The following is a 26,764-nucleotide window of genomic DNA, read 5'->3' on the forward strand; positions in this document are numbered from 1 at the left end:
GTAAAGATGGAATACAAGATGCAGAAAAAGCCACCACTGAGCTATAATAGTCTTCAAATTTCTTTAATTTGATACTCCATTAATTCAAGTGTTCTACTTAAAAACTGATATTTAAAATTTACTTTTTTACCCAGTTCTGAAGGCTATAATGGTTTTTTAATCTTAAGTGGAACCATAATATTTTGTAAGCAAGACATTTTTAACAGTGATTTAAAATTATTCTAAACAATTTCAGTATTTAATAAAAATATCCTGAATTGGCTAATTTTAACTATAATAATAACATACTGGTTTTAATAGTTAACAACCACAAATAATTTTGACCAACAATGTCAAAGGATTTGTGAAATGTTAAAACTGGCTTTTTAAACAGTCAAGACCAAGTTACAATAGCAAATACAATTATGTATACTCAGGCTTTAAATAATATAGTTAGCCATACACACGTATTTGTGCATAGGATCCATTTATGAGTTTAGAAATACTTTAGGAAGATGTTGGGGTAAGCTAAATTAGTTAAAAAAAAAAAAAAAAGGAAAATAGTAGTAGAGAATGCTAGATTTCCCAAATGGTAAAATGTATAGACTGAGGCAACTTTCCCTATCCTAAATGTCTAACACACTACCTGGTATGCTTGACTCCTTACCACTCAATAGGTATTAAAAACAGTGGACAACATCTATCAAGACGGAGAGACAGCATGTGACTTTTGAAAGTACAGTTATATAACAATATCCAATACAAAGTTTGTCAATATATTTATTTATTGTAGAGAAATAAGTAAGCTATTAAACACAAAAAATGGAAAACACTACTATATGTAACTCTAGTAGAGAAAAATGTCAGTAGCTGAATGACAGGGAGTAGCATGATTATTAATAGAGTTTTCCTTAAGTATACAAACAAATGGAAGCTTACTATGAATGTTTTTAAAATAGTTAATCAAGAACCACAAGAATAGAAAAGTCAATTTTTCTATAATCATCAAATTACCTCAAATATTTCCTTGAACAACTCCAATGCTAAAACAGAACAGTTTTCTGATCCATCCAATGGCTGGCTTAACCAACGAAGTAGAGCCACAGTAGGTTCTAAGCACTTGGAACGGCTCCCCAGCATGGTGTTGCCCGATGAAGACTGTTCAAACATCATCTGAGTGAGTGCATGGCGTAGCTGAGTCACTGAACAGAAGGCAAGAAGTAATTCTAAAACCTGTACAATATAAAGTCCTCATTAAACATCTGTTTCATTAGACATAATTGTACATAGCATATGATGAAGCTAAAAATAGTCACATTTTTAAAGAAAATATTCTCAAACAAAGGCTAAAAGTGGCTTCCAATTTGTCTTTCAGTATTATTTTTTGAAAATGTGGTAAGGTTCCAGGTTACAAATAATTTGCTAATGGAGCTTTCTCTCTCATAAGCAGAACTTTTAGAACCAAAAGGGAAAGGCAACTTCAAATAATGTTATGCCCCTTATATAGTATTTAAATTTATCTTAAACACAAATATCTTGTGCCTAAAAGTTGACAAAAACCTGAAAAACTAAATTAGAATTAAGAATATCTATTATAATCCTAAGAGTCAAGAATTACTATAAAGCATACTGTAGGCTAAGGTATCAGAGTGGAATCTCAAAGCTTTAAAACAATAAGGATGACTATTTCCATACTATGACTTACAGATTTGTTGGCATTAGAACCCTAAGCTCCCCTACTACATCCACTGCTTTTCTATTTTATAAAGAGAGCTATATACCATCACATTTCCCATCAATTTGCTTATTAGCCACCATGTTAAAATTTTATTTTATACAGTCTCAACTTACCAGTTCAAAGAATTTTCTTCTTTTTGCCTATTTACTTATTTTCCACCTTTTCAACAATCTACTTTTTGTAAATGACATAATTAGGTTTTATTTTTAATCAATTTGACAGTACCTGATCTTAATATAATTTAGGCCACTTCCTTATCTGGTAAGAAATAATAAATAATCTTTAATTGTTTTATAAATAAAATTATAGTCCTCATTTTTTTATATTTATATGGTTCTAATACAAGTCTTCTATACTCTCTGAAGACAAGCAATGTTTGCAAGTTTATTGTGTACCTCACCAGCGATACTGTATGCACATAAGCATAATTTTTCATGTACATTGGTTTTCCTATGACATACATACAGAAAAGGAGATTGTTTTCCAAAATTAAACACATCTGTGTAACTAACAAGCCAATCAAAGGAACTCTACCAAAACTCCAGAACCCTTGTAAGTTTTGTCCTAGACAATGCCTCAACCACTCCTCTTCACCAAAGATTAATTTACCTTACCTACTTTGGGATCTTTGCATTTTTCCATATAAAAACTTCAGTCAGCTTGACAGTTTATACAAAAAACTTACATAGAGCTTTATTTATTCATATAGAATGTCTTCCTTTAGTTTAGCATTATGTGAGACTCATGGATTCTATAAATTCTCAAGGCTGCACAGTATTCTAATGCAAAAATATAGCAGTTTATTCCATTACTGATAGCATTTGGGTTGTTTGTAATTCTTTGCTTTTAGAAGTACTATTATTTTTTATATATCTTTTTGTGAAAATACCTATCCAATTCTTTGAGGTAAATTCTTAAATATAAAAGTACGAGGTAAATTCTTAAATATAAAAGTACGGAGTTATTCTTTCTGCATATGGCTGGCATTAGTTAAAACCAATTTTTATAGTACAGTAATAAAAGTTACAGTGTATTTGGTATTTTTCCAGATTTTTCATTTTAACCATTTGACTGTGTATACAGTGGTATCATATTATCACTGAGGTTTGCATTTCTCTATAGATTAATAAAGTTGAGCAACAACTGCATATTTACTGAGCCAGTTTTTTGTTGTCATTATTGTTCAAGCATGTATTTGGCTCAGTTTTTTTTTTTTTTTTTGTAGTACTGAGGATGGACCCAGGGGCCTTCTACTTTCAAGCTACACCCTCAGCCCTATTTTTTATTTTGAAATAGGGTCTCACTGAGTTGCAAAGGGCCTCATGTAGCTGAGGCTGTCCGAGAACTGCGATCCTCCTGTCTCAGCCTCCTGAATGCTGGGATTACAAGCATGCACCACCACGCCTATCTCTGGCTCTGTATTTTTTTCTAATTTGTATGTAAAATATTTTCTTAAATTACATATTTTTGGTAAAAGAATCCTCTGATGAATATATGTATTGAAGGACCAAAGTGATGCCATGACAGGCTTCAGTTAAAGCTTTAAGTAAAGTAGGCCTAGGTTTCCTTTTCTTAAAAGTTAGGTTTTTGTAACTCATTGTCCCTTCTAGATAAACTCTGTGTTAATCTGACCTTCCCCTAGCAACTGCCAATCAGTGCAGAGTACCTCTGTGTCCAGAATCAGTAGATAACCAAGCAAGGTCACTCTGCCCTAAGAAGGAGAACCCCACTCATCTTGAACACTATTGAGATAGGTACCATGGCCAGACCAATCAGCTTAAAGGTCACCTTAAATGGCTGAAATTTTCCTGAGGACAGCCCTTTCCTATGGCACAAAAGCTAAACCAATCGGGGACGACAGTGGTTAATTGGTTACAAAATAACCAATTAATATAGTGGCAAGGATGGTCTTCTTAGGGGATAAAAACTTTGTTCTTGGGGGGCAAAGCGCTCTTCCTCCGTGACCACTGTGTGTACGTGGAGAGCCCAAGCTCAAGCTTGAATATAATCTCTCATGTAATTTACATCGGACTCAGCTCCTGGTGGTCTTTGGCAGATAATGGACTGGCCTAACAGTATTGTGGATATCATTTTTCACTCTGTGAGTTGTTCTTTAATTTTCATATTGGTGATCTTTTCGTGAGCAAAAATGTAGCCCAACAACTTACCTACTTTTTGTGTTGTTTCTCCTATTTTTTTGTTGTTGCTGTAGCTTTGTTTTCTTTTGTTTAATATAGTTTGTCTATCCATTGTTAGATGTTTTTTCCAAAAACTTTCCTTCTTTTTATTCTTCACATTTACTATCTACAACCTATCTTTGTATTGATTTTTGCACTTGGTGTGAAACAGGGTCAAGATTAGTGGGTTTTTTTAAATATGGATATCCAGTAACTTTATATTACTTACTGAAGTGACTATATACTTCCTAAGATTCCAATGTTATCAATCAGGAGTTTATATGCTATCGGTCTAGTTTTGGACTTTACTGTGTTCCACTAAGCTAACTCACTATCCTATGTCAGTATTGTTTTCTATTATTATAAATTTATATTAAATTTGATATCTTGCAAATCTTCCAATTTTGTTCATTTTTTTTTTTAGGATAGACTCTTGGTTATTTCTGGACTTCTGTATATCCAGACTCCTGGTTATTTCTGGACTTCTGTATATCCATTTAAATTTTATAATTAGTGTCCCAATTTTCACATTAAACCAAAAGAACATACTAAAACCTGTTGTATTTTGATTGGCTATACATTGTAAACACTTCCAACCAATGAATTTCGTATATCCTTATTTCTTTAGGTTTTATGCTTCTCTCAATGTTTTGAAATTTCATAGTATATGCCTTACACATATTTTGCTAATTTATACCCAAAGCATCTGAAACTTGGAAAAGAAAATCAGTAAGGTTATCATTTTTAAAATTTCATTTTCTTGTTACCAGAATATAAATAAAATATATTTAAATGTATTTGTGTATTGATCTTACATTTGGCCAACTTGCTAAATAAATTCACTTAATTTCCATTATTTTTAGATTCTTTTCTTTTCTTGCGGGTCTGGGTATGGAACCCAGGGGCATTCGACCTCCAAGCTACAACCCCTGCCTTATTTTTTATTCTTTTTTTTGTGTGTGTGTGGTACTGGGGTTCCTGGAAACCCTTTTACCTCCGAGCTACACTCCCAGACCTATTTTTTTAATATTTTTATTTGGAAATAGGGTCTCTTAAGCCAGCATGGCTGGCTTCGAACCTGCACGATGATCATGTATCTGCCTCCCAAGAGCGAGGATTACAAGCGTGCGCCACCACGCCCGGCTTGTGTTTTCTCTTTAGGTGGTACTGGGGTTCCTGGAAACCCTTCTGCCTCCGGGCTACACTCCCAGACCCATTTTTATACTTTTTTAAACTTTGGAAACAGGGTCTCTTAAGCCAGCGTCACTGGCTTCGAACCTGTGCGATCCTCTTGTCTCCGCCTCCCAAGGGCGGGGATTACAAGCTTGTGCCATCACACCCAATTTATTCTTTATTTTGAAACATGGTCTCAGTTTCGGAGGGCCTTACCAAGTAGCTGAGGCTGTCCGCAAACCACAATCCTCCAGTCTCACCTTCCCAAATGCTGGGATTACAAGTGTGTGCCACCACGCCCAGCATAGATTTTATACTTTCTATATTCACAATAGCAGCATTTGAATAGTGGGTTCTGTTTCTTCCTTTTCAATTCCTTTAAGTTTTATTCATTTCTCTTGCCTCATGTTTGGCATTATCAATATTATGCTGAACACAATTGGATATTATTATTTTCTTATTCATAATCTGAAGGAAAGTTTTAATTTTCAATTGATAGAGTAGTTTTTGGTACTTACTCTGTCGGGGAAAGGAAGCCTCTTCATTGCTAGTTAGCTAATCTTTACCTTCAATGGGTAGTATATATTATCAAACAACATTCTTCCTTTAATGAGTTGATAATTTTTTTGCTCTTTCATGTTAGTGTAAGAAATTACATTCTTTTTCAGATTTAAAACCACCCTTGCATTCTTTGAATGATCCTCATTTGGTAGTAAGATATGATTCTCTTAAAAATATCACTGGCTTCAATTTGACAATATTTTACTTAGGATTTTTGCAACCATATTAATGAATGATAGTGACCTATAATTTTTCTTTCCATAGTATACTTTTGAGCTTTGGATACTAAGGTTACACTAGATTTATCATCAAACACATTTGTGCATTATTATAAGTACAATAGACAGCCAACTATTGGATTTTTGCTTACACTTACACTCTTTTCTACTTTTCCAGTAATGAGATATTTTTATTACTTTTACTTCTACATTCTTTTTCAGGTCTTTTGACACTTTTGGATTGCTTCTATTACTACCTTGCCCTACCCAATTTTTGAAATAGTTTAGTTGCTTTAGATTAATAAAATTTTTCCTTGCTGTATGTTTCTTATAATCCAAGAATTCTTACTTAGGATTTATATTATATATGTCCATTCTACCAATTCACTTAGATGTTAATTAGAAGTAATTTTTATATAAGAAAATAATTTTAACATTCTAGGCCTCAATACATAGAACATAGTAGGTATTTCATATGATAAAAATAATCTAGAAAGGCTTCTAGTAAACAATAAACAACAAGAACAAAGGTCTAAAAACAGAAGAAACTAAAAACATTCCTGAGGAATAAACTGTCCTATTTCAAGTCCTCTAATGTCTTCTAGGTTCCACATTAATTATACAGGATGATTGATGAGCTATTTTAAAATTAAGACATCATCGGGTAAAAAAAAAAACATTTCATAGAATAAGAAGATATTTGCAATATATATATAATATATATGTACATATATGTATTCTATAACCATTAGAACGACTAAAATAAAAAAGATGGAAAATACTGAATATTGGCCAGAGTGCAGAGTAACTGAATCTTCATATACTGTTTCACAGTGCCTAGTGAACATAAATTGGTCCTATGAGACACAGCAATTCCACTTACAGGTATACAGTAAAGATAAACATGTCCAAGGCTCAGCAAAAGACAATGAAAATGGTAAATGTGGGATTCTTACTAAAAGCTAAGAGCCATCAACAAGAGTAATCTGAAACTATATGAAACTTGAGTGAAACTTGGGTGAAATTTCACAACAAAATAAAAATGTATGTAAACACAAAAAGTACATATTATATGATTTTGTTTATATAAATTCAAAAATAGAAATAATATGCTACTAGAAGGGGCAGGTGCTGATCTCAAAGGAAGCATAAGAAGTATTCTAGAGCACTCGTAAGATTCTACTTCCTGATCTCAATACTGGCCATACAATTGTGTTCAGTTTGTAATTATCTGAAGATCAGTATACTTAGAATTTTTTCTACACGTGATAATTTTTAAAAAGTTTAAAACAGCTGGGCGTAGTGGTGCACACTTATAATCCCCGTCCTTGGGAGGCGGAGACAGGAGGATCATGCAGGTTCGAAGCCAACCTTGATGGCTTAAGAGACCCTGTTTCCAAATAAAATATAAAAATAGGTCCAGGAGTGTATCCCAGAGGTAGGAGGGTTCCATCCCCAGTACCACCAAAAAAAAAAACAAAAAAAAAAAAACCCAAAAAACAAGTGGTTATGTTTTTACATACCTTTGAAGAAGAATCAGGATCTTTCCCATTAAGAAGACCTAGTACTTGATTAAGACATGAAGAAAAGTGTTCATACCTGGGTATAAAAGTATACATCAGACGATAGTTATAAAATTGGTACATCAAAAGGGATGTTTACAAGATCAACATAAAGTTTAAGTATATATTTTGCCTGTCTGAACTTCTAGTATAGAACACAATCTTTATAAAGCTTATACAGACATTCCTTGAATGATGATAGTTATATACTAATAAAAATCCTCAATTGAAAATATTATAAATAAAAAATGTAATATTTAACAATCCCCATCTGTGGAACATCACAGCTTAGCAACATGGTACATTGATACATTGGTTGTTTAACCTGGTGATCCCATGGCTGACTGGGAGCTGCAGCTTATAGCACAGCCCAGCACTGGCAAGAACACTGTACTACATAAGCATTTCTTAATGCACGCTGATTAAAACTCAAGATCCAAAGCCACTACGTACATGTGGCTTTCACACCACTATAAAGCTAAAAAATCATTGTCAGATCATTTTAAGTTCAGCTTCAAATTAAGAATTTATCTTACACTATATGTACAAATTGATCTTCTCATTTACTAAAATACAATAATTCTTTTGGCAATGAATATATTATTGAATTTTCAGTACCTCAACTGATACATAAGTTTTAAAAGATTGTGTTCAGTTTGTAAAAATATAAAGATGACAGGAATATATAATAAATTATATAGCTAAAGTCAGATGTGATGGTACACGCCAGCAATACCAACACTTGAGAAGCTGAGACGGGTGGATTGTAGGTTTGAGGACAGTCTCAGTAACTTATTGAGATCCTTAGCAACTCAGCAAGACATTGTTTAAAAATTTAAAAATGGGGGGGGGCAGTGCTCAGTGTATAGCTCAGAGGTAGAACATCCTGACGTTTAATCCCTAGTACCAAATAAATGAAATATATATGTATATGTGTATCGACATATTTATGCCATCGACACATGTATACATACTTGTGTGCACACATACATACACACACACACACACATCTACTTATTTAAAACACTTAAACAGTCAAGCATCAAATTAGGCTCTACAATCACAGCATGGGCAGCAAACATGTTTTACAACTCTAAAAGATAACATTCACACTAGGTTCTATGTGGCTAGGGCATCTCAGATTTGGAAGAACTGTACCCTGTGAGAAAGCTCACAGTTTTAAATATGGAGGCTGGAAGACAGAAAGTAGTAATATAAGAAAATGTAAAAATAAATAAACAAACACTAAACACTATAATGGAGGAACATATGAAATGTGCTATAAAACAAATGGGTATCAACCTAGAATTGGCAGGGCACACTGATCAGGGAAGGATTTCCTAAATTGAGTCATATAAAGTATTTCAGCTTTTCAGAGGAAATGAGGAAGTACTCAAGAGTAAATATACATGGATACATGAAAGGGCATTTACAGCAGGTTGGAGGTTCTATTCTTTGAATCAGAAACACACACACACACACACACACACACACACACACACACACACACACAAGAGTGTGAAGAAATAAGGCCAAAAGGTTGCCAGGATCAGATTTTGGCTAAAAAACTGGATAGTCATCTTAAACCCAATAAAAGGAAAATATGTTTAAAGGAAAAGCTGAAAGTTGAGTGTACATATAACTGAAGGGGGAAGAATCAACTGAGTAGGAGATACTGAAGGGATCAAGGAAACTGCTGATAGAACAGTACAAGACCTAGTGCATAAAATAATATTTACTGTTAAAAGAACTGATATAATTGCAAATTTGTCCAGGGACATAGATTTGAAGGACCTCCTTTTGGATGAGATTCTATTTTGTTTTCTTCTGTCTATGAAACAAAGATAAGGTCATCTTCTGCAATAAAAGGTGGCAGGAGGAAAGCAACAAATACCTGAAATAACCATTGTAGAAAATGAGAAAGGAAGATAATCAGGAATAAATATAAGTGGTCTGGTCCAGCTAAAGTTGTATGATTTCTTCAAGCTCTGATTTGGAACACAAGCATTAAGTTTGACTCTGAAACATATTTAAAATTGAGGTTCTGCTGAAAGGACAGCAGATACACAACAGGACTTCCTACAGGTGATTCTTGGGTTCTAATCTGGAGGAAGAAAACAACAGATAACGGAGCTGAGAGATCTCTAGAAGCACTGAGTAAGCAATCTCTAATTGATACTAAACCTAATTATCTTTCTGTTCTCCTGGAGAGGTCTATCCACAAGAGTTTTTCAGTTTACTACAAAGCTATAAAATAAGCAATAGCTGGCAGGCAGATGAATACATATGGATATTGGGAAACTTAAAAAAGATGAAAAGAGCAGGTACAAGAAGGGTACTCTGAAAGAAAAAGGTGCTCTCCTATGCAGACATTTAAGAGAAGTGAAATGGTAAAGTGAATTCTTCTTGGTTTCATAAAATATTAGATACTCATATTGAGTGGTTCTGTATGTGGGTAACTAATATGCCCTAGATCTTTACTTTTTCAATTTCTTAATTTTATGTTTCTTAAAGATCAGGTATTGTATTTATATCTTGCAGTTGCTAAGACCTCATCCTCTATAGGTATCTGACCATAAAAAGAGCTCAATAAATGTCTTATTTGTGAATGATGAGTTAATTTTACTAAGTCAGAAACCAATGCAGCATAGATAATGGGTAAATTCAATTTAAAATATTAAAAAGGCACAAGCTTTGGGGGAAAGTTACTACCTGATCCCAAAATACAGATGATCACAAGAAGCACACTGAGACAGAAATATAAACATGTATCTCCATTTTACCTTCCAACACAAAAAAAGCATGTATGTATGAAAATAAACATTACCTATTTTTATACAAAACATTCATAGATACCTTGAGGAATATAAATATTCCTCTAGTAAAAATATTTCAAAGATTCATAATGCTCAAGATTTAAAACTGGCTTTAAAAGTAGTTAGCATGCCAGCCGGGTGTGGTGGCGCATGCTTGTAATCTCCGTGCTTGGGAGGTGGAGACAGGAGGATCGCGCAGGTTCGAAGCCAGCCACGCTGGCTTAAGAGACCCTGTTTCCAAATAAAAAAATATAAAATAGGTCTGGGAGTATAGCCTGGAGGTAGAAGGGTTCCATCCCCAGTACCACCAAAAAAAAAAAAAAAAAAGTAGTTAGCATGTCTATATACTAGAGATTGATACAACCCTATTGTTTTAAGACATGAACTAAAACACACACACACACACACACACATACATGCACACTTATTATATTTTTACACTCCAGTTCAAGAAAACATAAACAGGAGTACAAAATATCAAAATATTTCAACTCAGCAGAACCAGCAGAATTCAAATTTACTACATATAAGATATTTTCATTTATCAAAAGCACATCTGGGTTAAAAAAAAAAAAAGGTTCTGTAATTTACTGAAGTGAATCATACCTGGTAAGATAATCAGCAATTTTAGGATTTTTAAGGAGATCCATCAGTAGGTCAACTGAATACTTTCTTGTTAGAGTACCATCACCATTTATGAGAATATTAAATATAAGTTGAAAAGTCTGATGAATGTTTCGAGCATGGAAGAGCTTAAAAGCAAATGAGAAAAAGTATATTTTAGAAAAAAAGTTAATTTGGCATCATCCTAAGATATTAAAAAGGCCTCAATAATCTTTTCAATATCAAAGACTACAAACATCAAAATAACTTCATAAATAATAGAAAAAATCATATTTACCTTTTCTCCCACCTCTTCATTTAATGTCAAACTGGATAATATTGAAAGTGCAAACACAACCACAGTTAAACTACTATGGGCTAGGAACGTGATTAGAGTTCGATAAAAGGATTTCACATTACTCTGAGAAAAAAAAAGTTAAAAGTAAATTACTATAAAATATTATCAGTTTTATATTCCAGTTAAAAAAGTGTACTTTGTGCACAGAATGAGCATATTATTATTAAACATCTCTATCAATCCTTAAGAAATGATTATCACCTTTAAAAAATAAATGTTCTAAAGGAGAAATTTACAAGATACAATGCAAATTCAAAAACTATTTCTTATAAACAATAAGCATCTAGAGAAGAAAGAAATATAAATAACTTGATAAAGGTTCCCAAATGGGTGAGAGATAAATTTATACCAAATTTTGTACAAATATTTTGTACTTAGAATATTTAATTCTAAGTAAATCAAGATGTGATTTCTAAAATTCAAAAAGAATACACAGAAAAAAAGTGACCTTTAACACTGCAGGACAAGTTGTTTAGCATTTAAGTTAATGAAAGTACTATAATGAGGAACCCTCCTAGTTATGGTGTAAAGCAATAAAATATTTAGCAAATTAAAGAATTTGCCCTATGTTGCACATTCTGAGGCTGCAGCCAACTTGCCACATTAGCTGATTAGACTTATGAGATCATTCAAGGGATAAGAAAAATGAACACTTTCATATACTGCTGACAGTAGAATAGATAGCTGCAAACTCAGTAAAGAACAGTTTCTGGGTATAGAACTAAGGGAAAATGTTTATTCTTAATTTTATTTAAATGTTTTCTAAACAGGGGTATTACTTTCAAGTCAGAAATTAAAAGATTTGAATGCCTACCCACCCACTGACACATACACAGAGAGCTCTCTTCCTTCTCTGTAAATCTTTTTTTTTTTTTTTTGGTGGTACTGGGGATGGAACCCTTCTACCTCCGGGCTACACTCCCAGACCCATTTTATAATTTCTTTACTTGGAAACAGGGTCTCTTAAGCTAGCGAGGCTGGCTTCGAACCTGCGTGATCCTCCTGTCTCCACCTCCCAAGTGCGGGGATTACAAGCGTATGCCACCACACCTGGCTACTTTCATGTGTTAAAATCAGCTCTAGCTCCAAAGCAAGACTAGGTCAGAAAAATCTAGCACTTGAGAAAGTGAAATAGTACTTACTTTAGATTCAAACTATTAATTCTAAATATTGTACAACAGGAAACTGTTCACAAAGCACCAGAAAGAATCAGTGAACTTTCTTGATAAACACATATAAAAGTGGTTAAGCTCAGCTGGATACCTTCACTTCTGACAAATATTAGTTTATAAGAAGAAAAGGTGCTGGGCGTGGTGGCGCACGCTTATTTGGGAGGCTGAGGCTGGAGGATCGCGGTTCACGGACAGTCTCAGCTACTAATGAGACCCTCTGAAACTTAGTGAGACCCTATTTCGAAAATTAAAAAGAATTAAAAAACATAGGGCAGAGAGTGTTGCTCAGAGGCCGAATGCCCCTGGGTTCCACCCCGAGACCCTAAAAAAAAGAAAAAAAAAAGAATAGGCAGTTGATAATAGAAACTTATGGATCTTTCATAGGGAGTTATAACTGACACACACACACACCTCTCTATCTCTCTCTCTCTCTCTCTCTCTCTCTCTCTCTCTATATATATATATATATATATATATATATATGTATATATATTATATTTATAGATAGTGTGTGTATATCTATCTATATATACATATATATGTATATTAGATAAGAGAGAGACAGATAAAGATAGAGAGAGGTGTGTGTGTGTGGTACTGGAGATTGAACTCAGAGGAATTCTACCTCTGAGCTATACCCTCTGCTCTACTTTATTTTTGAAAAAGGGTCTCACTAAGTTGTAGAGGGCCTCATTAAGTTGCTGAGGCTGGCTGCAAACCTGTGATTCTCCTATCTCAGCCTCCCAAGTACTGGGATTACGAGTGTGTGATAATCACTTTGGCTGTAAGTGATACTGCAGAAGCAGAAGACTAAGGTGAATGGGATTGACAGTGATGTGCCTGCCTTCTCTTAGCATAGAATAACTTAGCAATTCTTGCATTACTCTATTTGACAACTAAAGGGATACTGTGGAAAACTTTAGAAATCACTATTCGTATTAATTTTTTTTTTTTTTTTGGTGGTACTGGGGATTGAACTCAACGGCCTTCTACCTCCGGGCTACATTACCAGACCTATTTTTTTTTTATATATATTTTACTTGGATATAGGGTCTCTTAAGCCAGCTGAGGCTGGCTTCGAACCATCTTGATCCTCCTGTCTCAGCCTACCAAGCGTGGGGATTACAGGTGTGCGCCACCATGCCCGGTTATTCGTATTAATTTTTTAATATACAGTCTTCAATATACAGGAAAGTTGGAATCCTTCAAGTTATTTATATTACAATTTAACTCTACACTAGCTTTTTTTTTTGGTGATACTACAGGTTGAACCAAGAGGCATTCTATCTCTGAGTTATACCCTCAGCCCTTTTTCACTTTGAAGCAGAGATCTCACTAAGTTTCTTAGACTCTTGCTAAATTGCTGAGGATGATTTTGAACCTGCAATCCTCTTGTCTCAGTGGCCCAAGTACTTAGATTACAGGTGTATGCTACCACACCAAGTCTACATTAGTTTTTATGGGTCATCTGGGTGGTCCTAAGTTAATGTTTTTAAAAGAAATATAGAGTTAAGAAAAAAAACTTCTTACCAAAGTCTTTATGTGTGTTTGAACCGAAAGATTGTGCCGACAAAGATTTGCCAATAATCCCAGACAAGGCATTGTTAACTCATCTTCAGAAGATTGACTTGTGTTTTATACATTGGTGTTTTATTTAAAGAAGAAAGAGACAAAAAGCATTAAGTTCATCCTAAATTAGTAAAAATGATACAATAATTTATACATCTATCTTCTTACATACAAAAAATGTCTAACATGAAGACAGTCAAGCTCTGAATAGCACTATACATTCCATGATTTGAAACCAAACTGCTGTATTTAACTGCATCACAGAAATGTGGAAAATAATTCTCAGAGTGACCACATGCTATCTGATTGTTATATTCATTCTATCAAAAAGGATTAATATGAACATTCAATGTCCACTCTTTCATTAATTTTCTTCAACCTATCTGCTTCATAAATCTTAGTTATGAAAATTAAACATTTGCAGCATTTTATCCTTAAAGCAATTTAAGAGCAAACAACAATCAGTTTTACAGTTTAAAAAGTTAAACAATTACTAAGAAAAACTGATCTATCACACTGCATGTTAAGTTGCATACTCACATATGATCGATCAGGAATGTAATTAATTCATCTATATTGGCACCAGCATGAAAACTTTTGACATTATACGTTAACCTCTGCAGGAGTTGAATACACTGATAAAAATAAAATAATTATGAACATAAACATACAAAAAACATTGTCATCTGTTCACAAGAATAAACTATTACATACATTTTGAACATGTCATCATTTATAGGAGGCTTAAATTTGGGCAAGAACTTTGCCATTTCTTAAAACTGTTTTCCTTTTCTTTCTTTCTTTTTTTTTTTTGGCAGGTCTAGGGATGGAACCCAGGGGCATTTAACCTCAGAACTATACCCCCTGCACTGTTTTTTTGTTCTTTATTTTGAAACAGGGTCTCACTGAGTTGCAGAGGGCCTAAGTAGTGAGGCTGTCCGTGAACCGTGATCCTTCTGTCTCAGCCTCCCAAACGCTGGGATTACAAGTGTGTGCCACCATGCCCGGCTTCTAAGACCTTAGAGATCAAGTCTCAGTTCACACATTCTATCTCAAACAGCATCATCATTGCTATAGTTTAGATGTGATGTAATTGTATCCCCCAAGAGTTCCTGTGATTAAAGGCATGGTCCCCAGGATGGTATTGCTGGGAGGTGGAGGAACCTCTGAAAGCAGGGACATGGTAGGAGGTCCTTACGTTACTGGAGACCTGAAGTATTTCTCATGTGATCCTCCGTTAGTAGTTCTCAAGAGAGGGTTATAAAAGTTACATGCCTGGCACTATTATATTTCTCTGCGACAGGTCCAAGATATAATCTTGCTCCAACCATTGCTATCTGCCATAATATATAGAGACACAGAGTCCATTAGTTAATTTTAAGATATCTTTTTTTTCACATTTTATCATTACTGAAATTGCACATCAGTTTAGTTGGTGATGTATTTCTTTCTTACAACTAATTATAGTTTTTTGTTGGTTGGTTGGCTTGGTGTGAGGGATTGAAACCAGGAGCATTCTACTTCTGAGCTATACCCCCAGCACTATTTAATTTTTACTTTGAACCTGGGTCTCACTAAGTTGCTGAGGCTGGCCTTGAATCTGAGATCCTCTTGTCTCAGCCTCAAGAGTACTAGGATTACAGGCATTTGCCACCATGTCTAGCTACAAATGACTACATTTTAGATTAAATAAAATATGAGTTGTAAGAGCTTTCAACTTTTGCTAAATAAACTATAACCAGAACTAAAATTTTTGTAGGATGTTTCTTCAATACACTGAGATTACATTATTTTAATATGAATAGTTTACTTTAAAAATAGAGACCTCTGAGCCAGGCCTGTTGGCGCACGCTTGTAATCCCCGTGCTTAAGAGGCAGAGACAGGAAGATTGCGCAGGTTCGAAGCCAGCCTTACTGGCTTAAGAGACTCTGTTTCCAAATAAAAAAAAAATATATAAAAAATAGGTGTCTGGGAGTGTAGCCCAGAGGTAGAAGGGTTTCCAGGAACCCCAGTACCACATACACACACACACACAAAAATACAGATCTCTGTTTATGTCATACACACTAAAATGTAGATCTTTCTTCAAAAATACTGCTAGGTATGTGTAAGATCCTCTTTTCCAGATACCTTTACATAATAGCACAGGTGTTATCAACTAGGCTATTGCCTAATCATGTTATACAACATCATCACATACACTACAAGTAGACAGTTTATAATAGACATTTTCAGTTTTGATCTAAGAATAGAGAAGGTGGACAGAATGTTAATGGTAGTGTACTGTATGGGTCTGTATACCTGTAAAAACACTGAATCATTGTGAGAAGTGCTGCTCCGACAAACCACTCCTGCCAGCACACTATTCAAATTGTAGGTATTCTGAAGACAGTCTCTGGTTTCATTGTCTAGAACTGTAAATTAAAATATCACAAAATTCATAATTTTTATATATGGTACTCAAAAATGAAAGGAAATCATTCTAAATTAATTTCACATAGCCTTGTCATTTAAGACAATAAAGAATGAAATGGCTATTTTATATATCAATGCTCTCCAATTCAGAAATTCAAATGATTTTTCTATGAAGAAAAAATACCAAAGAAAAAACTTTACATATTTGTAAAAATTTTGCTAGTAAGATTTTAACTTTATAAAAGTCTCTAAACAATCTATTAATTTAAAAAACTTACAAATAAATTCAAAGATTGTCACTTAAAAATTTTAAAGTATATTTAAAGAGGGTGATTGGAATTTTCATGCAAATTGATGACAGATGCTCAAAGTAGTGAAACGTTTTCAGGAAGCAATTTAATACCATAACGGCTATCAAATTTAAAAGTGACTTGGAAGTTTTACTGGGAATTTATCCATGAAAAATAAACTAATATGTAGGCACAATTATATAAATGTGTCCATTGTACTGTTGATTCTAATAGCAAAAACTTGGAAAAGAACATCAAGGTCTACCATTGAGAGAATAACTAAATAAATTTTGGTATTCTGTAATCATAGTATTGGGCAGCTACTAAAAAGATACTAAGAGACAAAGAAACATCTGGTGCTCTGTAACACCATTTGTATTAAAAATCAATCAACTAAAGATTTAAAACTATTTGTTATCATAGAAAAAAATATCTGGAAAGATATATGGCAAATCATGAGCTGAGATTTCATCTCCAAAGGTGGAAATTATCAGAAGGGTTGGTACTGAGTAAAGACCCATTCCAATTTTACTCATTGTATCATGCTATCTAATTTAGTGACTAGGCTACATGAGGTTTAATTTTTTTTTTTTTTTTTTTTTTTGGTGGTACTGGGGTTCCTGGAAGCCCTTCTTCCTCTGGGCTACACTCCCAGACCTATTTTATATTTTTGAAACAGGGTCTCTTACGCCAGCACGGCTGGCTTCGAACCTGCGCGATCCTCCTGTCTCCGCCTCCCAAGCGCGGGGATTACAAGCGTGCGCCACCACGCCCGGCTACATGTGGTTTAAACTTACATTAATTCAAGACTCGATTCTTAATCTACTACCCACACTTTGAATATTTAACAGCCCTTTGTGGCAAATAGCTAATGAATTGGACAACATAGATTTAGAATGTTTCTATCACTGAAGAATGAGCCATTCTTCTATTGAACAATGCCACTCTGGGTTAATACTTCTGGATCACTGGAGCATATCATAATTTTATAACCAAACACAGAAGTATCCCACCCCTGCCCACACACAAAATGGAGTAACCATTAGTATGTTTATCCTTAGTTCTAAATTCAGTGAGATCTATCATAGAAAGATGATTCTTTGAATGTAGCTATGATTTTTCTGTTTGTTGTATTGAATACTAGCTTTATGTATATGTGAGGACTTAGTTTTTAAACTCAAAAGTAGCCCAGCATTTCCCAAGTGCATGTTTTGGTATAGAACATGTAATCTTTCATATGCTTTGGATTCTATAGTCAATTTTTTTTTCTCCCTTTTGGTACTAGGGATAGAACCCAGGGGCATTCTACCTCCGAGCTATACCCCTAGCCCTATTTTTATTCTTTATTTTGAAACAGGGTCTCACTGAGTTGGAAAGAGCCCCACTAAGTAGCTGAGGCTGTCCTCGATCCTATCTTAGCTTCCCAAATGCTGGGATCATAAGCGTGCGCCACCACGCCTGACTCAGTCAAATAATTTTAAGAAATGATATATTATCCTCATTTAAGAGACTCACAATGTAGAGAACCTATGAAAATTTTTTGCAAAGAAGAAAGCAGTTGGCTATAAATTGTTCTTTAAGAGATTCTATAACTAAATTTGCACTTAGAAAATATTAAATTCATATGTCTGCCAAAAACTGGAAAAACACACCCTGAAAACATTACCTAGTTGTGACAGCAAACTGATAATACTTAAGATCAGTGAAGCACTTATGTTTGGGTCTTCAAGTAGTTCCACAAGGCAACTCAAGCATTCACTTGGTAGTATCTGATTTGATGTAAACAATCGTGTAAGCTTCTGTCCAGAAATTACCTATAAAGTGGTAATGAAAAACATGTTAGAATCGGCAACTTTTGTCTTCTCCATTTCAGATAAAAACCTCAGTTTTCCCTGAAGTGCCACTGTCACTTTCCTCCCCAGTTCAGGAACTTCACAGGAGAGGATCTAAGACCATGGGGATGGGCTTGGATCCTTGGGTATTACTCTGCCATGCCATATTCCTTTGAAGTCTTGATGTCCAAAGCACTTCTCTGCTTATAAGACTGCATAATTCCACCCTCTCTAGCTCCAGTAATCATTTGGATATAAGTTTAAATTAATTTCATTAGGAAGCTTTCCCTAAGCCACTTATATCATGTACATTCGGTTTACCTATTACACTAGTCTAGTGTACATTACACTTCTATTTCATGAATCAGTAAAATTTTCACTATCTAGTAATATTTATCTTCTATGGTGTGTGTGTGTGTGTGTGTGTGTGTGTGTGTGTGTGTGTGTGTGTATATATATATATATGTATATATATATTTTTTTTTTTGGTGGTACTGGGGTTCCTGGAAGCCCTTCTACCTCGGGGCTACACTCCCAGACCTATTTTTACATTTTCATTTTGGAAACAGGGTCTCCTAAGCCAGCGCGCGACTGGCTTCGAACATGCGCAATCCTCCTATCTCCGCCTCCCAAGTGCGGGGATTACAAGCGTGCGCCACCACGCCCGGCTTCTATGGTATATTGAACACTCCATAAAGTCACACTAAAAATCTGAACTCCACTACAAATATATTTACTTAACAAATGAATTCTAGTATAATAATTCCATCTGCTTTGAAAGAATAGAATAGAAACAAAGTCCAAAAGCTAACTATGCAATTGCTCCTTCCCAAGGATAAGAGCTGAGTCCCGAAGGTAAGAGGTGGAGAAAAATGTTAAAAAGTTTATTTAAGCAGCCAGAATGGGCACTAAGATTTTGAATTCTTTTCATTTTAATTTCTTTCTTACAATTTAATTTCTTTCTTACAATCTATGGCATATGGGGATAAAGGTACATGTGTGTGAAAGACAGAGAGTAATGAGAAAAATAAACATAAGGCTGACACTGAAAGTCAAGACTAGTTAGCAGAAACCATTAACTTTCAAAGTATCTTACAAATATATTATTAAGCATATTCTATAAAGATAAAATAATATTAGTTGTGTGTGGTGGCACACGCCTATAATCCCAGTACTTCGGAAACTCAGACAGGAGGATTGCATGTTCCAAAACAAACAATATTAAACTGGCTGGGGATGTAGTTCAGAGGCAAAATGCCTCTAGGTTCAATCCTCAGTAAACCCCCCCCACACACACACACCAGTTACTTTAGAATTAGATTAAATCTGTTCTACATACTTATTTTCAAAGATCAGGCCTAAGTAGACTGCTTTAACATCCCTCTTGTCTTTCCTCTCTATATCTCGCTTTTATTAACCTCACTCATGTCAGTGTTTCTTCTAAGCTGTGCTGGTAAGAAATTTACATTATCTGTTTCTAAGAAGTACATGTTTTGGCTGGGTGTGGTGGTCCACACTTGAAATCCTAGTACTTGAGAGGCTGAGACAGGAAGATCCGCAGGTTCGAAGCCAGCCTCAGCTACTTAGTGAAGCTCTCAGCAACTTAGTGAGACCCTGTTTCCCAATAAAAAAATATAAAATAGGTCTGGGAGTGTAGCCTAGAGGTAGAAAGCCTCTGGGTTCCATCCTCAGTACCAGAAAAAAAAAAAAAAGTACATGTTATACATCATTAATAAAGTAAAAATCTGTAAGACCAAAAAAAAAAAAAATAAGCTCAAAGATGAAATTGCTTTCTCACCTATGCCTAACTGTAACCCTCTACTAGATTAAGATGATTTCTATTTTAAATCAGATTTCCCTTAGAAATGGAACTGCATCTCCACTTGTAGTCTGACATGTAATAATTATTTAATACAGGATAAAATAAAAAATTACTTTATAAAAGTTTCCCTTTACTTATATACACTGAGTGTTTTAAGTAAATTAATGATTTTTAACAATAATTAATACTTATATAGCACCCACTCTGGCCTGGGCATTGACCTTTGTATTTCACATATATTGACTCCTTTCATCCTCATAACTCTATAAAGTAGGAGCTACTATTTTATTTTGTAGATGAATAAATACAAGTATACACAAGATGTGTGAATAAATACAGAATGACACAGAAGCACAACTTGGATTCATACCCAGACAGTTTGGTTCCAGATTGTATGCTTTCAATTACTAGTCAGAAGGTTAGTGCTGTTGAAATATCAATATTAAGAATCAGCTCAGTTTGACTCAGCTCTGCTAATCATAAAAAATTCAAAACTCAAGTTCTACAAGGGGCTATAAAGACAAAGTATGGCAGCAAAAGTTTAGAAGAATGAATAATTCCCTTTTACATGACATCCATTTCTGCATCCTCAGAATTTGCTCTCATGAGATTAACATAAAAACATTCACTATCGTAAATACAAGTATTTCACATCAAAATGGTAAAAAATTAAGAACTATGAAAACACCAAGAATTCATGCAGATGAGTGATGGCAAATTTCATAAGTTGCTGGAGGGAGAGGAAAAATGCTACTCTTTCAGAAAACTGTTTCGCAGTTTCAATTCAACTAACCATTAGCCAACCTTATGATCTAATGACTCCAATCCTAGATATAAATGAATAACCTGTGGTACATTTATACTATGGAATTCTACACAACAATAAAAAAGAAAAAAGTACTGGGCCATGTGCAATCTGAATGAATTTCATAGACTACAGTGATTGGAAGAAGCCAGATAAAACAATACATGGTGTTTGAATTCAGTTATTTGAACCTGATGTGAAGGAATAAAAAAAAACCAAAAACCTTACAAGGTGCTGGAAATGTTTTGTACCATGATGTAGGTGGTAACTACTTGTGTGTACACATATGTCAAAAAGAAGCCGGGCATGGTGGTGCATGCTTGTAATCCCAGCATTCGGGAGGCTAAGATCGGAGGATAGCGGTTCACAGACAGCCTCAGCTACTTAGTGAGGCCCTCCGCAACTCAGTGATACCCGGTTTCAAAATAAAGAATAAAAGATAGAAAAGATAGGGCAGGGAGTGTAGCTCGGAGGTTGAATGCCCCTAGGTTCCATCTCCAGACCTGCCAAAAAAATAAAAAATAAAAAAACAAAAAAACAACCAAGCTCAAGCTCTTTAAGATGAATACATTTTACGTACTGTGGAATACGCTATTAGAAAAATGATGTCCTTAGGAGCAGTAACCTCAAGCCAGTATCTCTGCATCAATGATAAAATTTTCTATAAACCCCTAAACAGTTTAGGAAAACGGTATTCAGAGACTCAAGAGTTTATGCCCCTAATTCAATTCACAATAGGGTTGTATTCAAAATCACAATCCTCTTTATTCTCAAAGAGAGGTAATGCTTCAGATTAGTATCTCTAAAACACTTCACTCCTAGGTCTTAAATAAAATTGAAGGTCCTGAATTGCCTTGAACTCTGCAATGCTCTCCTTTAATTGGGAAGCTAAGTTTAAACATTTAAAGAGCTAACACCTTAATTATTAGGTTTGCAGGGACTTTGTTGTGGCAATAAATGAAAAAGTCAATTTAGGAGATGAGCATCTAAAGTAATAAGCAAAGAAACAACATTAAAGTTCAAGAGAACAAGCTAGGTGTGATGGTGCACACCTGTAATCCCAGCACTTGGGAGGCTGAGATAAGAGAATCACTGGTTAGAGACCAGTCTCAGCAACTTAGTGAGACCCTGTTTAACAATTAAAAAAGAACAGGGAGGCCTGGTGTAGCTCACAGATAGAATGCCCCTAAATTCAGTCCCCAGTACCACACACAGACACACACACAAATTCAAGAGAATAAAACCATATTTGTTACGTTCCAGTATTCCTAAAGACTAATGTTACCCAATAATCTATTTATAGTTATAGCATTTTGCTAATCTTAGATATTAATATACTTTTTACCATTGGTTTAGTACAGCAAATAGAGTATGTTTAAAAATGCTGTCCAATTTTATGCTATGCTGAAAATTTAGCTCAATAATAATAATAATAATAATAATTATTATTATTATTATTATTGTACTGGGATGGAACCCAGGGGATTTTCTACCTCCGGCCTATACTCCCAGACCTATTTTATGTTTTATTTGGAAATAGGGTCTCACTAAGTTGCAGAGAACCTCACTAAGTAGCTGAGGCTGGCTTCGAACCTGTGTGATCCTCCTGTCTCAGCTTCCCAAGTGCTGGGATTACAAGCGTGCGCCAGCACACCTGGCTCAATTAATACTATTTTGAGTTCCATGAATGTATAACAAATGACAGGAGATTAAACCCTGAAAACAAAGTAGCCTGGACAAAAAACACTGGCAACTAAAAAAAACGAAAGCAATTTATCATTAACATTCAGTGTTAAAACTGTGAGCAATATATTTTGGTAAAGAAAAAGAGATTACGATTTTAGTAAGGGCGATTGTTTCTTTATATCAAGAAAGTTTTAATACCATCTTCATATCCCAATTCAACAGTAGTTCAAATAAAAGCAGTAAACAACAGATTAGGATTTTAAACTACCTAGGGGATATATATTAGGAGGGCTTGGTTTCACCGAAGGGGGGTGGGTGGGAACACAAACAAAAAGCAAAGGAAATGAAAACATTGCTCAAATCTTTCTTCTTCTTTACCTCCGTGAAACGGGCAAATTCCCACCCGCCCTTTTCCTGGGGCCTTCAGCAGGCTCCTGTCCCTCTGGCTGCGGCCACCTGGACCGCTCCCACTCGCTCGCTGTGACTGGTTCACAAAGAGCAGCGGAGGCTCGGGCCGCGGCCAGCACTGCAGGGCCCGGCCGCGGGCTGCGGCTTCCTCTAGAGGGGAGACATTTCATCCCCGACTCCGAAATCCCTTACCTCCAAGTGCCGCAAAAGCTGGGTGGCGTTCGCCTCTGACTTAACGGCTTTGTACTGACTGATGGTCAGGAGCAAGGACTTCAAGCAGGCGGTGGAGTCCATCCCGGCTAAGCCGCCACCTGTCAGCTCGGGCCTCCCGCCGTGGCCGCGCTTTTTTTGTTTTTCGGCCCCACCCACTCCCAGGAGCTTCCGGTTCCGGTCGGGCACCGGAAGTCCGCCGGCGCCCAACGGGACTGCTCTCTGCGCAGGGCGGGGTGGGCCGGGGTCTGGGCGCTCGGTGGGTCCGCCAGGGGGGGTTGGGAGACGCCCCTCGGATCCCCCTTCTCCGAGAGGCCGCGAGGTTTCGGTCGGAGCTCCGGGAAGACGGGAAATCTCGCGAGAAACGCGATTGCGGCTTAACCTGCGGAGGGGCGGTTGGGCGCCGGGGTCGCCCGCGCTCCGCGGTGGGCTGCGTTGGCGTGTGCTGCCGCGGCTCCGCGCTGGGAGGGCCGGTTTTTCCTTTGTGCGTCATCATCCTCTGCCAGAAAAATGGTCGCTTCCCCCTAGTCTAGACACGGTGAGGATCCCCGAGGAGGAGAGCGCGGGGCCTCGGTGTGGACGCGGCCGGGGGCCTGTTCGGACCTCGTGCCTCCATCCCGGAGCCCCAGGTCCCCGGGCCGACCGGGGCCGCGGCCAGCTAGTCGCGCCCCTGTGAAAGCGTGTCCCAGTCCAACTTACTCGAGAAAGCCGCCCGGGGTGGGGGGCGCCTGGGCCAGGCATTGCTCCTGAGGGCGTTGTCATCAGCGTCAGTTTTTGTAAGCGAAATTGTCTGTTTCTGTCTGCCGTAATTGTTTTGTCAGTTTGGGTGGCTACGAAGATGGCACAGGTGGTGCTTGTGAAGGATGCATGTATATAATGAAGCGAGTTAACTGGTTCTAGGGCTTTGGGCTTTAACGGATGCCAGTGATGAATAAAGTTTCTTAAATTAGACTTTTATAGAAAATCATTAAGAATGAGGTGCCTGTCCATTTCTTGAAGGCGTTCATCAGAAATCATGTTTTGTCAATTCAAGGAACGTATTGCAGCATTACTATTTTTCAGGCAAAATACGTATTTATTTATATATACTTATTTATTGTATCGGGTATTGATCCCAGGGGCATTCCACCTCCGAGCTACACCCCCAGCCCTACATTATTTTTATTTTAAAACAAGGTCTCACTAGGCTGATGAGAGTCTCTACTTGCTGAGGCTGCCCTCCAACATGTGATCCTCCTGTCTCAGCCTCCCAAGTACTGGGATTATAGGCTTGCCCTACTACACCCGGCTCAGTTTATTTTTACACTCATATTCAATTTAAAATTAAATCCGGAAGCTGAGAATCATTTGACCAGTAGATGGTGTATTCATTCATGCATTTATTATCCTTTTAAAAAATTTACTGCGTGTATAACAGGTTAGGCATTGCTAATGAATGGACAAAGATGAGAGTATTCCCTCCAGGAAGGAATAGTCTAATAAGAAAAATGTTCTAAATAGGAAGTCCATTTTGGATTTGCCACATGATAAGAGGCACCACCAGTGAAGTGAAGAGTGGAACCAGTTTCCTTACAAATCCTACCTCCAGTTTTTACTTAACAACCCTGGGCTAGTTCTTGCTGCTTCAGTCTTCATAAAGTAGGACTTAAATATTATCTGTTTTACAGGGCTAGTCACTCAATAAATAATTCATTGGGATTCTGTAATGTCCTAGGCACTGTTGTAGGCACTAGAGATTCAATGAATAAAACAAAAGTCCTACTGGCATAGGAGTTACATTTTAGTAAGGAAAACACAATGCATAAGTAAATAAGGAAGATAATATGGAGAAAAAGTTACTCTATATGGAAAAATCAGGACAGGCTTCATTAAGAAAGCAATATTTGAGGAAATACTTTAAGGAGTTGAGAAAGACAACCATACCCCCTAGGGAAAACGTTTCTAGTTAGTGGGAATAGCAAGGACAAAGGTTTTGAAGCTATGACAGGTGTGTGAAGAACAGCAAGGAGGCCATGTGGCTAGAGCAGAGAACAGATATGCAGAGGTGAGACCAAATAAGATCGTGGAGACCACTGTCAAATGAGTTAATCAATGTAAAGATTCAGTTGTTGCCTGACAACTAAGTTCTCTGTGAATGTTATTTACCGTCATTGGTAAATGAAGCCATAAAAGTTTGTCAGCGTTACAGAACATTTCATCTATAATGACCAGTATATCATTACTATTCCTTATTTTGAGATAGTCTCAAAGTTTCCTGCTATAAATGCCATTGTTCTTTGGAATTCTACATTTTAACTCAAGCAGTCATACAAATTTTGCATTCTTTTTTTATTCATTTACATATCAAATTATGTCTTTTTTGATACTGGGAGTTGAACCCAGGGGCATTCTACCTTTGAGCTATACCTTCAGCCCTATTTCATTTGTTACTTATTTTTATTTTATTTATTTTTTGCAGTAGTAGGGATGGAACCCAGGAGCATTCTACCTCCCAGCTACACCCCCAGCCCTATTTTTTTTTATTCTTTTTATTTTGAAACAAGGTCTTGCCGAGTTGCAGAGGGCCTTGGTGAGTAGCTGAGGCCATCCACGAACTGTGATCCTCCTGTTTCACCTTCTCAAGTGCTAGGATTACAAGTGTGCTCCATCACGTCCAACTCATTTTTATTTTTAAAAGTTTAAAACAAGCCAGAGCCGGGCGTGGTGGCGCACGCTTGTAATCCCTGCGCTTGGGAGGCTGAGACAGGAGGATTGCACAGGTTCGAAGCCAGCCTCAGCTACTTAGTGAGGCTCTCAGTTTCCAAATAAAATATAAAATAGGTCTGGGAGTATAGCCCAGAGGTAGAAAGCCTCCGGGTTCCATCCCCAGTACCACCAAAATAAAAAATAAAACAAGCCGGGTGTCTTGGCGCATGCTTGTAATCCCCGCTTGGAAGGCAGAGACAGGAGGATCGTGCTGGTTCGAAACCAAGAGACCCTGTTTCCAATTAAAAATTATAAAATGGGAGTGTAGCCCAGAGGTAGAAGGGTTTCCAGAAACCCCAGTAACACCAAAAAAAATTTAAAACAGTCTCCTTAGGTTGATGAGAGTCTCACTATTTTCTGAGGCTGTACTCTAATCAGCAGTCCCCCTTTCTCAGCCTCCCAAGAACTCAGATTGTAGGTGTGTACTACCACCATGTCTGGCCTGAATGATTAAAAGAAAAAAAAATTACCAAAACTGATATAAGCTTAGTAGTATATTCATGCTTTTAACTGTGAGAAGCTGAGCATATTTAGTGATACTTACATATCCTAATTTGAGAAACAGAACCACATGTTTACTCCCCTAAAAGGGGAAGGACTAGTTGAAGAATGGAGGACTAGGTC

The 26,764-nt window shown here is 36.4% G+C and overlaps 1 protein-coding gene across 1 annotated transcript in view; it reads right to left on the bottom strand.

Moving 5' to 3' along the window:
* Nucleotides 1–23,479, bottom strand: part of CIP2A (cellular inhibitor of PP2A) — a gene marked incomplete at both ends in the record, with an annotated part of 43,841 nt that extends 20,362 nt beyond the window's left edge. The window contains 9 exons of the mRNA XM_080696038.1: nucleotides 994–1,212; nucleotides 7,370–7,445; nucleotides 10,831–10,976; nucleotides 11,126–11,248; nucleotides 13,888–13,984; nucleotides 14,467–14,561; nucleotides 16,229–16,341; nucleotides 18,299–18,446; nucleotides 23,378–23,479. Of these exons, the coding sequence (XP_080552164.1) occupies nucleotides 994–1,212; nucleotides 7,370–7,445; nucleotides 10,831–10,976; nucleotides 11,126–11,248; nucleotides 13,888–13,984; nucleotides 14,467–14,561; nucleotides 16,229–16,341; nucleotides 18,299–18,446; nucleotides 23,378–23,479 (1,119 nt within the window). The remainder of the gene's footprint in view (nucleotides 1–993; nucleotides 1,213–7,369; nucleotides 7,446–10,830; nucleotides 10,977–11,125; nucleotides 11,249–13,887; nucleotides 13,985–14,466; nucleotides 14,562–16,228; nucleotides 16,342–18,298; nucleotides 18,447–23,377) is intronic.
* Nucleotides 23,480–26,764: the final 3,285 nt, after the last annotated feature.

The sequence above is a fragment of the Muscardinus avellanarius genome (assembly GCF_963383645.1).
Source record: "Muscardinus avellanarius genome assembly, chromosome: 5".
Taxonomy (NCBI): Eukaryota; Metazoa; Chordata; class Mammalia; order Rodentia; family Gliridae; genus Muscardinus; species Muscardinus avellanarius.